This window comes from Primulina eburnea, chromosome 10 (genome assembly GCF_022965805.1).
Source record: "Primulina eburnea isolate SZY01 chromosome 10, ASM2296580v1, whole genome shotgun sequence".
Classification (NCBI taxonomy): domain Eukaryota; kingdom Viridiplantae; phylum Streptophyta; class Magnoliopsida; order Lamiales; family Gesneriaceae; genus Primulina; species Primulina eburnea.
In genome coordinates this window covers 3511623-3528410 of record NC_133110.1, presented here as the reverse complement: position 1 = coordinate 3528410, position 16788 = coordinate 3511623, and the positions used below count along the sequence as shown (strand labels likewise).

General features: G+C 31.7%; 2 protein-coding genes across 3 annotated transcripts; one reads left to right on the top strand and one right to left on the bottom strand.

Moving 5' to 3' along the window:
• Positions 1 to 2452: 2452 nt before the first annotated feature.
• Positions 2453 to 5539, bottom strand: LOC140842581 (uncharacterized). Its single transcript, XM_073210586.1, has 4 exons — positions 5401 to 5539; positions 5252 to 5329; positions 5042 to 5143; positions 2453 to 2715 (listed from the first exon to the last, which is right to left on the bottom strand). Exons 1-4 carry the CDS (start codon positions 5401 to 5403, stop codon positions 2638 to 2640), a joined length of 261 nt encoding a protein of 86 aa, XP_073066687.1. The 5' UTR covers positions 5404 to 5539; the 3' UTR covers positions 2453 to 2637.
• A 4505-nt stretch (positions 5540 to 10044) lies between these two features.
• LOC140842579 (uncharacterized) lies at positions 10045 to 16228 on the top strand. 2 transcript variants are annotated; one of them, XM_073210585.1, is made up of 13 exons: positions 10045 to 10616; positions 10751 to 10823; positions 10936 to 11025; positions 11121 to 11165; positions 11385 to 11465; positions 12679 to 12766; positions 12869 to 12927; positions 14119 to 14229; positions 14397 to 14533; positions 14639 to 14678; positions 14821 to 14883; positions 14961 to 15154; positions 15524 to 16228. In XM_073210585.1, exons 1-13 carry the CDS (start codon positions 10117 to 10119, stop codon positions 16014 to 16016), a joined length of 1974 nt encoding a protein of 657 aa, XP_073066686.1. In that variant the 5' UTR covers positions 10045 to 10116; the 3' UTR covers positions 16017 to 16228. The 2 variants fall into 2 exon arrangements, with proteins under 2 accessions (XP_073066686.1, XP_073066684.1); XM_073210583.1 differs by having other exon boundaries at positions 12845 to 12927.
• Positions 16229 to 16788: the final 560 nt, after the last annotated feature.

Here is a 16788-nt window from a genome sequence, read left to right as displayed (position 1 = left end):
ATTAGCCTGCTGAATTAGCGTACTCAATTTGATAATAATTAAATAGGGGGAGTGTTTATAAAATACTATGGATTAATTAAATTAATTGGATCTCGCATGTAATCGAAACGTAGCAAATATTGTAAAAATAATAATTTTATTTTGCTACAGTCAATTTCCTACTGTTTTTTTACTCTCTCAAAACAAGAAAATGTTATATTCAGCCGTGTCTAAATTTGCGGCAATTTCTTGAACGGTTGTTGTTTCAACAGTTTTTAAAAGCTGTTGTCTTTTCTTGCAATGATTTAATTTAGACAAAAACTTGTGCGAGACGGTCTCACGTATCATATTTGTGAGACGGATCTCTTACTTGGATCGTCCGTGAAAGAGTATTACTTTTTATGCTTAATATATTATTTTTTATTGTGAATATGAATATGATTGACCCGTCTCACAGATTATGATTCGTGAAACGGTCTCACATGAGACTCACTTTTTAACTTAAACCGTTGTCATTTCAGCAACGAAAAACAAACTGTTGCACATTACTATTGTTTTTAAAAAGAACTATTGAAATAGTAGCAAAGTTTAATAATCATGGTTCAGAAAAAGAGTTTGGTGCAAATAAATTTTGAATCTAAGTGAAATTTTAAACTATAAATTTTAAATCTAAGTGAAATTTATCTTATCGTACACGTGTTACATATTAATTTAAATAATATATAAATTTTGAAAAATGATATTGATTAAACATGTTTTTTGAAAATTAACTCTCGTATTTCTAATACGCTTGGAACAATAAGTTAATATATATATATATATATATATATATATTAACTTATTATATTAAATTCAAGTCCATATCAACTTTAATTTCTGAATCCGCCCCTGTATATGTGTGTGTGTATATATGTATTTGTATGTATATATGACTTATTATATTAAATTCAAATCACCTCAACTTTAATTTCTAGATCCGTCCCTATATGTGTGTGTGTATATATATATATATGTATATAGAGGAGACGATTGATTAATAATTGTTTTTAGTGATAGATCCTTTGTATCTTCCACGAGGAGACCAAATATAATGCGAATAGCCTACCAAACGTAAGATTTGTCAAATGTAAATTGCTAAGAGTGCGACTCTTGTAGATCTCAAGCAACAATTTTGAAAGTATAAAAATTTTTATTGTCATTATAATCTAATATATTAATTTAATTACTCTTATTAAAATCATACCAAGCATTAAATATAATATCATATTTCTTATTCATCATTAACTTATCATTATATTATATATCGCATACTTATCATATTATGTGTATCAAACTATGCTAGAAGATAAACACAGATGAATATCGAGGTAAGCTATTGTCCGGCAGAATTTTGCCCCATCTTTTTTGTACAGCTTAGTTAATTAAACTTGAGACAAAGTAGCATGTTGAATTCACAATTTGAGATTATAGGCACAAATTAATGGCACAATAAATAATCGTGCATCAAATCAATCAATTGGGTAAAAATTGAGCTCTTAATTTTTTCCCCAATTATTATATGAAAATAAATGCATCAATAAATAATCATGTATCAAATTGTGCCCTTAAAATTTTTTTATATTTCATGAAAATAACGACTAGCGATTATTTTTTGAATGTGGGTGGTAAAATGAAAAATATGTTTCGGAATCGAAACATAAATGATCTATTTTTATTTTCATAAAATATAAAATAGATAATATATTAAGAAAAAATAAACATCAACTTCAAAAATTTTGGTTCATGATTGAGCCAATGCTTAGCACATACTTTAATCACACCTCGCCTAAAACTAGGTTCTAAATTTTGAAATAACGAAATCGACTAATCATTGCCTGTAATTTTTTTTTAAAATTTTGGCAAAAACTTGTGAGAAAGTCTCACAGATCATATTTGTGAGACATATATCTTATTTGGGTCATGAATGAAAAAGTATTACTTTTAATGCTAAGAGTATTACTTTTTATTCTGAATATGGGTAAGATTGACTCGTCTCATAGATTAATATTCGTGAGACAGTCTCACATGATACCCAAAGGGTCTTTTTTATTTTTATAAAAAATAATATATCAAATTAACCAAATATAATTACTGAAGAATTTCAATTCAGATTAATTTCATCCCAAATAAATGATATAGATGGAGTATAAAAAATCAGGTTAATTTTGTATGACAAAATGTCAAAAAGAACAATAATGAAAATGAGATCAAGATGGACTAGAGAAGACTGAGACAATGAAAATGATGCAAGCGCCTGATTGATGATAAAATCCTAATTGTAATTACGACTAATTGAATAGTCGCCAATTACGAATCAAATTCAAAGCAAGAGTCAATGCACGTGCTTCAATCTTCATAAACCGGTTCTCAAGTCTGGTGGGGTGATCAACAATCATTTAGGTCCAAAAATTCGATGAAACAAAGATTCCAAGCATATTAAAGTTAGGTAGCTTTTTACCATAGATGAACTCCATAATTGCATTATTAAGGAAGTACAGGCATGTCGAAGATTCATCGCAACACAAACTAAAAGACATCGACCTTTTCTTTTAAGTACTTGCAATATTTTCGATTCACATCTTCATCAGAGAGATTAAATACACGAACAGAGGTATCGATTTAATCTTGCTTGTGACCGTTCATGTCTTCCGGCTCGCGTGCTGGGTCTGAAGAGGTAAGGTTGGGCTCACTGGTAACCTTTTAGACAAAGAAGGGATGGTTATTGAGGAATCCAAACAAAAGGTGAAACTAAAAGTTAAAAAGGTACTAAATATGAACAAAGTAGCTGCAGAAGGAATCAGCGATACCCATAGCTCAAAAAAGAGGAGTTAATTATCCCAATCTCAGTTAGCTTGCGGTAGGAAGTGTTTAACTGTTATGAACATGATGAAACTACTATTGATAAAAGCATCAAATAAGTATCTAAAATCCTAAGATTTATAGTGTTAATTTTCCATGCTGGCTTTGAAGTCCATCTATATTTGTTGTTTTTTCAAAGTTTTACAAGGACTAGCGTCCCGCTGCAAACGTTTTTGTGTTTGTGATTATTTTATGGAAAATTTGTCTTTGAGTTAATTCAATTTTAATATAAAAATTGGTAATCTATTATGGAGTAGAGACAATTTGATGAACAATAAAATTGCCAAAAGGTAATCAATATAAAATTGTCGGGGGCAAAACAAAAATTATCAAAATGCATAGGGATAATAATGCAATCAACAAAAGCCATACCACCGATCATTACCATGCTTATGCTTAATATAGTCATTACAGATTATAGATCTTAATCAGGGACTTCTAAGATTTTGTAATTTTAACTGCTTAAACTAACCAATGTCGAAAAGCAAAGAGAGGTAAGGGAGGCAGATAAAGAATATCTGAAGACCTTGCTTTTACAATACCATGGAAAAGATTTGAAAAACACAGGAAACATATCGTTTTGGAAGTATACTTGCCGAAACTCTTCCAGCACATTTTCCTCATTGAAATCCTTTTTAGCTCAACTTTCACAGAAGAAAACTAAATAAATAAATTTAATTGTGTTAATATTTTTTTAAAAAAAACACGATGCTTAGTTTCTTTTGACCTTTGCTTAAAGACTTCCAGTAATGTTATAAAACTCTAGAATCATCTAGATTACTGCACCTGTCAACGGTTCCTTAATTCATCAAATCACTTACATTTTCTACTATAGTAGAGAAGTTTTTAATGCAGATAACTATCATAAAAGTCTGCCAGAAATCGTAATGCAATCTCAAAAAAATATTTTTTTTGTTTCCAAAACTAGAACGTGAGATCTTTCACATGTGAGATAAAGCCTGGAAGATAAAATCAGTAAATGAGCTTCTGGAGGGAGAGTTAACAGTTAATACTGCAAATGGACTAATCATTAACAAATATCGCTTGCATTTTGAAATAGCATGCACCGAACATTTAAATTTCAGAAATAAAAAAATACGAACTAAAGCATAAAAAATTATATGCAGAAGTCATTCATGTCCGGTGAATTTTCTTCACGCGGTCGTCACATTACTTGATAACTTACAAAAAAGTTACGGTAAAAAGGTGTTATGGACCTGGGAATTGGGATTAGAAGGGCAAAAATTGGACAGAAGCCCATTAACAGTAATGTTTACTCTAGAAGGTTTGGGTAATGCCCATGGGGAAATAAAAAGTGAATGATGGGAGAACGGTCAGAGTGTCAGAAATCTGGTTATTTTGTTTTCTTGAGTTAGAGTACTAGTATAGGCTAGGGAAAAGAGAGTGAAATCTCTTTGTACAGAGGATCTCCTCTGGGAACTATATTTCCAGTTTATGATATTAAATTGCAGCTTCATTTCTTCTTTGTTTTGTTGAATATGGTTGATATATTGAAGAAACTTAGGGTTCTAACAAGAGGTCGGTGTTCATGCTCGCTAAAACAAAAACACATAGTCGACTGGAAAAGCAACAAGACGTGTCCGAAGTCGCATACTCAAACAGCTTGGCGGCACCACTCACAATACACCGACCGTAATTTTGTAGTCTCTTATGGACAAATGCACATAGAATTTTTCCCCACCCGGCTATATCAGATTAAACTGATTTGAATCATTAGATGGGAAGCCATTGGTCCCAATTATTTAGCCCCGCGATCTACCAAAGTCGTGATTTCACTTTGTTATAAAAAGCTTCATTATTTTCAAAACAGCATAATCTTAGACAATTGGCATACATCACGCATCTAGAAATTTCATGGACACGTAACTTATCAAGCCAATAACAGAAAGTATAAATGGTCCACAGATATTTCAACTTTTGTGCATTATCCTTATCAGACTCTAAAGTTTAAAGTGTTTCTCATCATCATATATCAAAGCATTTTTAGCCAAAAACGTTTTTTTTTATCTGAAAAAAATTTCCAGCCACGGGAATTATCTCAAATTGAAATTAGTGAATGTCATGCTTCATTAGTCGCTGGGATACAAAAAATAACAAAAACAATACTACGCAAAAAAAAAAATCAAAACAAGCAATGACTTACTGAATTATTAGCTTTGATGTTAGCAGATGGATTATAAGGGCAAGCAGGGGGAGCCCTCTCCGGCTTCCGAAATTCCCACCCGAACAATCTATATAGCTTCGCCTGAAATAATGGTTCAACAGAAAATCGTCATCAAGACACAACTAAAATCTCTCTACTTATACAAAAAAAAAACCCAACCACTTATTCAGATCTCGGAATCATACAAACCATAATGGAATCGAAGAGGATGGGTAATAAATTGACGATCGGGACGAGAAACAGTGGCAACAAACACGCCAAACAAACCTGCAGAAGAAATTATAGAATTAGAAACAATATATATAATAAATCGAAACGACGAGGGATTTGATATTCACCATCTTTCGCTTTTCCGTCAGCAGCCGGATGGGTTTGATTTCTCGGGGCCGTGAGCGTGTAAACGACGATGTTCGCGGTGTTGCGACTTTATATATGCCTTTTGATCAACAAATTGGGCTGTGGGCTATTCGGTCCATCTTTTATTCCATTTAAGAGTTTTTGTTATTGTTTTGTATTACTATATATCAAAGAACAATCCTCTATCGATGAAACCTAACTGAAATAACAAAAACTCGTTAATATTATAAGATATATCATATTTATATTATTAATTAAAAATATCATTTTTTATTATAAGTATGAGAATGATTGATTCGTCTTACGAATAAAGTTTGTGAGACTGTCTCACAAAATCTCTACTCGAATTAAAATTGCACTTGTATCTTATACATATAATATATATGGTCTATACTATCTGAAAATACACCCATCCTTATATTAACTACTTTGGTAAGTTAATTTAATAGATGTACATAAATAACCCAACTTTCATAAAATAAAAGTTGTTAAGAAATTTAAAATAATTAAATTATTTATAATTTATCTATATATGACTTAGAATTAAATTGATTATAATACGTGGTGTTTTTAGAGTTATCGAGTCTGTTCTTAAAGACATATAGCCTAAAGACATACAACTACGTAAGATTTCCATCTGATATACCATATTAAAAAAAAACATTGAACTAAGAAAACATTTAAATTTTAGAATAATACTGAATATAAGGTTCATTTATGAAACATTTTACAAAACATAAAAACAATTAACAAAAATATACCAAAAAGTTAAACAATATATTATTTTACCGAGAAACATAAATTCATAAAAATCACTCATAAATGCCATCACTCATAATTGCCTTAGACGCATCTCTTCGACTAAACATGGCCACAACATGAATTTATTATTTCATGGTAAAACTCGAATCTTATGTTTATCATGTTCATCTTTTAGCTTATGTTTAACCAAAAATCCTTATATTACATCAAATTTGAAAACTCAAATAAATATTTTACTATCTCAATCTTATTCCAAATTACAAATAAATATAGATCATGGTATAGTAAAGTAATAATTTAACACGAATAGTTTAGCCTACCATCTAGGCTAATTTTGTAACATAAAAAAATTATAATATAAACAGAAAATAAACAAGAAAGTAAATTTACAAAGTTGTATTCCAAACTTGAAGCTTTTGTTTAGATTTTTAAGAGGGGTTGTTTACAGAGAGACAATAGAGGGGAGCAAACTCGACCATGTCCTTATAAGAACACAAAACAACCTATATATAGAAGGAAGAGCCGGACATAAAACCCCGGATTCCAACAAAAAAATATAAATAGTATAATGCTTTATAAAAACAAACAGTAACATGTTACATAAAAATAAAAAATTTATAATGATATTCCACCAACTTTGTCATTATTAAAGATGCATATTATAATCATATTTAATATTGTCTTTTATTTAATTTTTTAAAATATCAAATGTATTACTAATATGAGATAAATTGAGAATATCTTCCTCTAGATCTTGAGCATCCTGCATTTGTATTACATGGATGAATTAAATTTCTCTTGATTCATAAGCCATATATTATCCGGTTTGGAATCTGAACATCCAATATTCTTATAAAGATATAGGATAAGTCATGAAAATAATGTGAATTTTTTTATTAATATTTTCTTGCTTTCTTTCATTATTCATCTCTTCAATATATACTTCGTTCATTTTCTCTTTGGAGTAGATATCATAACATCTCTGAGTAAGAATCTTGAACAGACTCATCGAATCTTGTTGTTTATTACAATTTTCTGATGTGCATAAATTTTTTCTTCCATACGTCGAAGAGTTTTGAAGCCATAAAGTTTTTTTGTGTCAGGGTCATCCCTTAAGAATTTGTGCCAAATTTTTGTGGATCTAACTCTCCATAAGCAGGGAATACCTTCATTAGTATAAACAAATTCAGATTGTCATCTCCATATCCATGGGATACCAAATTCCATATAGAATAGACATAAAGTCTTTTCATCAATCCAATGTTCTGAAAATAATTTTTTTATACTCAGAGAAATATTTAACCAATTATTCATTGATTTTATGAAAACCTCTGGAAAATGTTTTCTAATTGACCAAATATTTTTCACGTGTTAAAAACCAATAAAGAACTAGGTAATAATTTTTAAAACCATGTATGTTTTCGTTTTACATTTTCATATAATAAAACTCTAAATATAATTCCAAAAAATTAAATTCAAAATTCATTTGATGGTTTTGGGAATAAAAATCTTTTTCTACTAATGGAGATATAACTCATTATTCAATAGATATAATCTATTTTATAATAACTTTTGAGAAGTTATAACTTCACTTCTGTGGAGTATTACTGTAAAAATGAGTAATTTGAACACTTTAGTATATAATAGAAGATTGTCATAAAATCTTTTTTTATTTATAAGAACCATATACATATGATGTATTGGTTATATACAATATTTCTATGATTTTATGGAGTTTTTTTTCTAATTGGATATATTTTTCTTCTATAACAAGAATTAAATCTCGATATTTATTCTCTATATATAGAGCTAAATCACATTCAAGATCTTTAATGACATTAATATATGATGCTTGAGACTGAGAATCCGTATTATATCTCTGTTTCTGTTTCAAAAATTCTTGAAATGCATTGTATAACAAATCATTTTGCTCAATATTACCGACTAATGAATCATAAATGTTATGGGCTCTAAGCCTCAGTTTTCCACGTTGAGAGATGATATTAAGTGGTTTTCTCTTACCACATCTTCCTCTATAAAAGGAATCTCCTCTTACTCAATAACTCATATATGTAAATAAGAACATTTAGATAAATATTATCGGGTTAAAAAATATGATAAGTGATTATCTTCACAGTTCTTATAAATAATATCAAAATCAAAAGGAGTTAAATGAGCCTGCCATCTTGGAAACATTTGCTTAGAAACATCATGTTTAAAATCTTTTATGAACATAAATTTTGCGGATTTGCAATTAGACATGTCAAAACGGGCTGACGGGGCAAGCCGACCCGCCACCCGCCGCAACCCGCCATTAGGCGGGGCGGGGCGGGCCGGCCCGCATTTTGGCGGGCCTCTAAATGGCCAACCCAACCCAACCCACCTTGGGCCGCGGGTTAGGCGGGCCGACCCGCTTATTTTTTTTTAAATAAAAAAATGATAAATATTAATCCAGTAAACATAGAAGAAAAATATATTTCAATCAAATAGTTTCATAAAATACTTAAAAACATTGAAATAAGAAATTAAGAAAGCATACAACATAATCCATAAAAAGCAAAGTGATTAAACCAAACATGAAGATTGAGACGTGGAAGAGAACATAAAGTCAAGAAAAGAGACAATTGTAAATTTTATAAAATATTATCTGTTCAACAATACACATAATTAGCAAACCTCCATCGGGTTCAAAAAATTTCACTCCAACTCGTCGGATTTCAAACGAAACCGCTCTTGGGTTCACAAACACCTGCTATGGTTAAAAATTATTTTTAGCTTCATGAATAAAATTTACAGAGATTCAGATTTTACCAGAGTGAGTGATGGAGGCGAGGCCCATGAGAAAAATAAAAAATAAATAAGATAAGAGAGTGATGTAGGCGCATGAGACTTATTACAATTTTTATATAAAACTTAAAAATGTATAATTCTACATTAATTTGGCGGGCTTTGGCGGGCCAGCCCGCCCCGTTTGGGCCCGACCCGTCTTGACCCGCAACCCAAACGGGCTCAACCCATTTGGCCCGCCTCCAGACGGGCTGCTATTTTATCAACCCAACCCACTCAATTTTTATAGCGGGGCGGGCCGGCCCGACGGGCCTAACCCAATTTGACAAGTATATTTGCAATCAGTTTTTATAATAAATTTTTGTTTATATAAACCATCTTGAAATTTTAAAATACATCTAACAATAGTTAAAATTTCTTTTGCTACGGTAGAGTAATTTTTCTGAGAATTATCATAATTTATAGAATAAAATCTAATAAGATATTTGCTTTGTTTTGGAATCTATTTGTTTTAAAATTCATCTAAAATCTACATTAGAATCATCAGTTTCAACAGTTTTATCCCATTAAAGATTTGCAAGCATAAGACAAGAAAGATTTCTAACTTTTTTTTAATGTTTTTAACATCTTCGTTATGTTTATTTGACAATGGTAAATGATTTTTCTTCAATCTATCATAAAAGATAGCTGAATCCTCAATAATATTCTTAATACAAGGAGAAATAAATAGACAAAAACTTGTGTGAGACGGTATCACGTGTCGTATTTTGTGATACAGATCTCTTATTTGAGTCATCCATGAAAAAATATTACTTTTTATGCTAAGAGTATTACTTTTTATTGTGAATATCAATAGGGAATTACTCGTCTCACAGATAAAGATTCGTGATACCGTATCACAAGAGATTTGTTCTTTTAAATAACAATATTTTAAACATGTAAAATTTTTAAATTATTAAATATTATTTTATATTCATCTAAATTTTAAGTATTTTTATATTTAGCGAAATTAAATTTATAAATATTCAAATTAACATGAAAATTCATTATTTAAAAAAATTACATATACGCAGGCACACCAGCCATGCGGACATAAATTTCAGATATCCCGAAACCCTAGATCCCGAAGTATCTCTCACCATTTGCAAATGTGGGATCCCGACTATATGAATTATGTAATGAACTACCATGCTGAGCGAGGAATTGAACTGCCACCCTCATATTTCGATGACATGGACGTATTGGAGCAGTCCGTCCTAGAAATGGAAGAAGGGGAAGACGAGGAAGATAGCGAAGCAGAAGAAACCGACGGCGGTGCTGACACGGGAGACCGCTATGGCGTGTCGACGACGGGTCGGGGTTTACATGATGACCATGGTTCCGTCACAGCTAACTCATTTCACGAAGCAGTGAATTTTAACGGTCAGGGTTCTGAGAATTCTGTCGAAGTGATAGGGGATGGTGAGCGTGGAAATAGTGGCCAGAGAAGGAATAATGCCGAGAGTAAGGAGGGCGAAGCGGCGTCTTTGGAGGGTGAATTTAATAGCGAAGAAAGCAACAAACCAGTGTTGGATATGGGTGAAATAGAGGGACTGTACTGTCCCATTTGCTTTGAGGCTTGGTCTTCCGGGGGAGATCACCAGGTTAGGTATGCTTTTATTCATTCTCTATTGTCACCTACGGATGTAACGATTTTTTTCCTTTCATTTTTATGTCATATTTGACCAATTCAATCGTGTGTTGTCATATGTTTTTTCCCCTAATTGTTTTGTCAAAATTTAGTTGTTTGCCATGTGGGCATGTATACGGGTTGTCTTGTATCAAGAAATGGTTGCTTCGTCGAGGCTCAAGCAAGGTATTTTTATACTGCTCTATGTCACATGTTTTCTTTGGGACTTATTTGGGATTTTACTAAGTTAAATCATGTTTTTACCGTGTTTATTTTCTTGAATTTTTCAATACTGCAGTGTCCTCAATGTAAAAAGAAATGTGGGATAAAGGACATACGGCTACTTTATGCATCTCAAATTGTTGCTATCGATGGAGAGCTACAAAAGGTGGTACTCCGGCCTTGGCTGCAAAGAAATTATCATCAGTTGACGTCTTAGATAGTTAAATTTGATTTTTATTTGGTTTTGTGTTAAATATGCAGAAAGTTCAGTCTCTTGAGGTTAAATGTGTTTCTATGGAGAAAAAGGTGAGGAAACATGAATGATTTCATTTTTTTTGGGTTCCTACTTCCTGGTATTCCTGGTTTATTATTATTGACTGTTGCCAAGAGTGTGTGAAAAAGGAAAATAGAGATGTGGATAGCATGGCAATTGAAAGAAGTTAATAAGATGAAATTCTGCCAGGAATTTGAGTTTTTCTCGTCATCACTAAGTGTTTCCTGCTTCTTATCAACGTCTACTTGTAGAATTCTGACTTGGTAAAGAATGAAACTGAATGGAAGAAGAGAGAAGCCGATTTGTGCGATCAAGTGAAGCAACTCAAAAGGGTACCTATTTGCATGAGATAGTAGATTTTTTATCTCTTAAAGTCTTACCTGTTACTTCTGTTACCTGAATGTTGCATATCTGGACAGCTAGGAAGTTATATATATTGATTATCGATTTTATATAGAAAAACATATGGTTCTTGCTTGATTCTCTTCTGATCTACTGTATCATGTGATAAAATGAATTTGCTTATTTCATTGTTTTTTTTGGCATTAAAAAGATTGGTTTTTGAAGTTTCTTGGGTTTGATTTAATTTACTCTCAATAAAGTCATTTTCGTTAGTTTTTTATATATCTTGTTATTATACTGATCAAATTTCATTCCAATGAAAAAAGATGTCTCTACGCGAGGGTCCAAGGCTTCATGCCTTGACATCTAACACTTTTTTGTCACTATCCCTTTATTTACGTGACTGTCTGAATTATTTGGCTGCCTTCACTCCTTACAGTGTGTTTGGAATAAGGAGAAAAATGGGATTTGGAATTAGAAATTCCATTTCAAGTGTTTGGCCACGCGGATCCAAAAATGGGATTGGAGTTTGATGGGATTTGGTTTAACGAAATGAAATCTCGTTTTTAAATATTAATTTTATATATCTAACTCATAAATTTCATATTATTTTTTCAAACTTAATAACAAATGATATTCCTAAAATTTTGTATTATAATTCTCACACTCTCACACTTTTTATTATAGATATGTAATATTTTGTTAAATTTATGTAAAAATCTAATAAAAATATTTTATTTTATTTTATTTCATACTTAAAAAGTTCTATAAGTATTAAAAACCTCCATTATTTTTAATATTAAAAGTTTAATTCATCAAATTTTGATTGAAACCCCATATTTTTTTTCAATTCTTAGCTATTTAATAACGATATCATTTTTTTGTTAATTTCAAAAATAATTTTCTTTCACAACTCATTATAAACAATATATGAATATTTACATAAATGTTATTGATACACGATTTTAAAAAATTGGCGATGTATAAATTTTTTTATGTTAAATAATATTATTACTAACTGTGACATCTAATTCTTAAATAACATTTTAACTTTTATGCCAAACACTAAAATGAGGGATTTCGAATCCAATTCCAAATTCATATCCAAACCCAATTTTTTATTCTTCCTAACATAGTGTTGATCTCAGTTCTCCATTTTTATGACTGACTTTTTTGCTTAATCTCAAAATTTTACTCTTGGAGAGGACATGCGAGTTAGAGAATCTACTTACAGAAGTGGAAAACAGGGCATCAGGGTCCAATGGGAACTTTCGAGGAGAATCTCCTATTGGTAATCTTGCATTATATAATTTGATAATTTATGCCATGTATCTATGTTTAGATTTATATATTTGAACCCTGAGGGCAGAATTCCATTCTACTTCCCCTGCAGGACTTAATGTTACGCCTATGTTTCCCATCCAAGGATGTTCAAGTAAATTTACATTGGAGGTTTGAACTCATCAAGAACTTTTAAATTTTTATGTCAAACTATATGTTGAAGAGCTTTGTTACTGGAGTAATAAAGTGGTACCAGGTTAACATTTGTATTTAAAATGACGATTATGCCTGAGGAAGGTTTTCATATTAACCTAGTTTTTGTTTTCTTTGATTTTTGCTTTACCTGCTCCAAGAATATTCTCAACTTTCGCTAATATTTCTGTTTAGTTGGAATTTACCTCAACAATACAATTGCTTTTTTCCATTGGTACTACCCTGCTCAAAGTAACTTTTGGAAATATTTTTTGATTTGTGTGAATAACATTTGATATCGTGAAGATTATAATAAACATGTTACATTGATGAGTTAAGGTTACTTCTTCCAATTGATTTCTCGAGATAATTTCTCAGTTACAGAAATAGATTATTATTTTTGCACCCGAATTTGAATGTGTATGCACCCCCACAATTTTCCAACCAAACAATTATATTTTAAATTATCTGAGAACAATAAATTTTTTATTTGATTTGTCATCAATTCATATCAGGCCTTATGGTCAACGTATATTATTCCTTTCTCTTGTTTCCTCGCTCTCTTAGCATTATTCAGTTTTGAACGTGGTAGAAGAAGGGGCCGCCCTGCTTAATTTTTCTGCAAAATTCATTCCATGCATCCCTTAATACTTGTGGTTTTCCTTTTTATAGTTGCATGATGGTCATTCCGTGCGATTTAAAATTAAAATGTATATGCAAAATACTTCATCACATTGTTACATTTTGTTATTTTGGGTCTATTTCTGCTTGACATGGTGGTAATTACCCTCCACAAGTGCGGGATTGTGACCTCATTCATATCAACATCTCTATGATGTTAAATTTGATGGGGAGCGTAGGAAGTTATTGTTGATCTGCAAAAATATACTTGATATTACTAAAATTATGAAAATTTAATTTTATTTGTTATAATTTGGTTAGATTGATATATTGTATCATTTTAGTTCAAGATTTTTTTCTCCTTTATAAGGTGTTATGATGATTGTGCTAATAAAATAGGGTATAATAGGCGTTCATATTTTGTGCATATGCCCGTGAATGTAGATGCTAACCCACACATTTTTTTCAGTTCGGATATTTTATTATTATATTCAAAATGTAAAAAAAAAATTGATATTAGGTTACCAACCAGTGTCTATATTTTTGTAGAGAGATCGTCAAGTCATTGGTGCTCGCTTCTTTGACATTGATTCTTCCAGTAAAGTTTATGTAATTGCTCGAAGGCTGTCAGGATTGGGAGGATTGCATGTGTTGACAAAAGTAAAGTTTTCATGTCTTCTGGAACTTGAATATCTTTTCTATAGTATATTTTTGGCTATTTGTAAGAAAATCTGGTAGTTTCCTCGATATGCTTGTTCTATATGACACATGGAGTATTTTGAGCCAAAGTATGTGCTAATTTTATAAGTTGCCCCTTAACTTTTCAGATGAGCTTATCATGTAATTATGACATGGAGGACATCCAGCTTCCCGGGGACACAAAAGCTGTCAAGGACTTGCAGGTTTCTCCTCATTCTGGACTTGTGCTTTTAGCTTCCTTGGGGAAAAAACTGTCTATTCTTAGGTAGAGGTCTCTCCGTCATCTTTCAACCTGGTAAAACTATCATTGTACACTTCTCAGTTTCTTCTCTGAAGGATATTTTTCATTTATTTTGATTTGTCTTTTCAGCACAGAAAGCAATAATACCATTCTCACCTATAATTTACCGGTAATAACATTCACCATTTTGTTTGGTCTTACTTTTTTCAGTTTATTATTATTATTATTATTATTATTATTATTATTAAATTGGTAGGTTCTCTGTTATAAAATTTTGCCAGTTGAAGTGTTAATTGATTTTGAATCCTCAGACAGCTGCCTGGTCTTGTTCATGGGATGTGTGCAGTCAACATTACGTCTATGTGGGCTTGCAGGTTCTTAAAATTTTCTGTCTCTTATCAGCTATCCTACTATTTTGCATCAACCCAACTCACTTTTTTATATCTTCTAGAATGGCACCGTGTTGCAATTTGACACGCGTCACACCTCAAGACATGTGGAATCCTTGCCTGGATTGACAGGAAACCCGATTCACACAGTACAGTCTCTTTCACCTGATCCAATTCTTGGTTCCGGTGTCAGAAGTATTCTCAGTGCATCTTCACTTGGCTTATGTCATTGGAACTTTGGTTCAAATGAAGATAGGTATCTTTTATAAATCACTGCATTTCCGTTTTGTAGAAAGTCTTATGGCCTTACAGATTAATTATGGAATTCTATGGGAGAATAAATTCTTGAGATTCGATTGATTATCGATAACAGATCAATTTTTGGCTGTACTCAGCCTGTAGTTTTTGGAGAAGTATGCGATTACCTGAGATTCTGTAATAGAGTGTTTGATCTCTCCTACATAGCATTTTGTTTTGCATTAAATGTCTACAGTATTTGTAAATTAATCTCGTACTTTGTTCTTTTATTTATATCAGATGTCATATATTACATACGAGATCAAGTTTTATACCCCTATGTCCTAATTGATTGGATTCGATCACAGATAATATCATTTTTTTGCAGGCCTTATTTAATACCTGAATCCAAGGAGCAAGGAGTTTGTATATCTCTTGCTTATTGTTCTGCTACAGAAGATGTCGTCGCATCATTTCGTCCCAAAGTTGAGGTATCCGGTGAACTCGTCATCTCTCAACCGGTACTCACTGCATCTTCTTCTTTTGTCGCCGGACAAGGAGTACGGGGAAGTCATGTCCATTTCAAGAAAACAGGTTCGACATACCAAACATTAGGGGTAACTTGTGCTAACGTGAGTGATATTCGACTGCCTAAATCTGCAATCATAGATGTGGTCTCCGAGAACCCCATGTTTGCTTCTGGGGATGACGAGACATGTGAACTCGTGCTGCAAAATTTACCATCCTTTACTGCTGCCGAACATCATAAGCCTCGAAAATATCCTATTCGTGATGTCAGGTTCACCCGTGCCTTGTGTTCGGGGCTGCTCGGCTGTTTGAGCGAGGATTCATTGCAGATATTCACTTCCAGACCATCCTAGAGGGACTATCGTTAACTTTTTTGCTAATTTTTTGTTTATGCCTTTAAGATTACTGTGCTTCATATGTAGATTACGCTGGTTCCTTTATCTATGGCTTCATTTTTTCTGTAGTTTATTTTTCAGGCTTCTTTAAGAGTTACAAGGTACAGAGTATGAATTTCTCGGTCGAGTTCATGTTCACTTAAGGGTCTAAAATTGTCTTGTCCATAAAATTATATGGAACTCACGTAGCAATATAATTAGAATTAATAATTAGATCTTAGTAATGTTATTATTATGATTATTATTATTATTTAAACACATTTAAAAATGCTTTATTTACAATAATAAAAGTTGACATTTATAAAAAATTATCTTAATTAAAACGACAAGTTCTGTATTAGTGGGAAACGTTTCATTTTAATTTTGCGTCGGAGAAACGCAAGTTTCTTGGACTTGTCAGCTCTTTTTCTTAGGTCGGCGATGGAATTTCGAATCTCATTTTGTGGATTGTTTGGATTAACTGAATTTTTCCACCACTCAAATTGACTTAATTGACGAGGCATTTTACAATTATCCCTTGGGTGGCTTGAAAATTCTAATATCAAATATTTAATGACCAAAAACAACTCTATATATTTAAACATCTAATTCGTTTTCATTGATATATTCCATAAATTAAACAAAAATACCGTTGTCCTTCTCATTTTATACCATAAAATCATAAGCCTTGAAGAGTTCTTGTGTCTCTAAATCTCTATTTAATTACATAATTTATTTATTTTAATAGAAA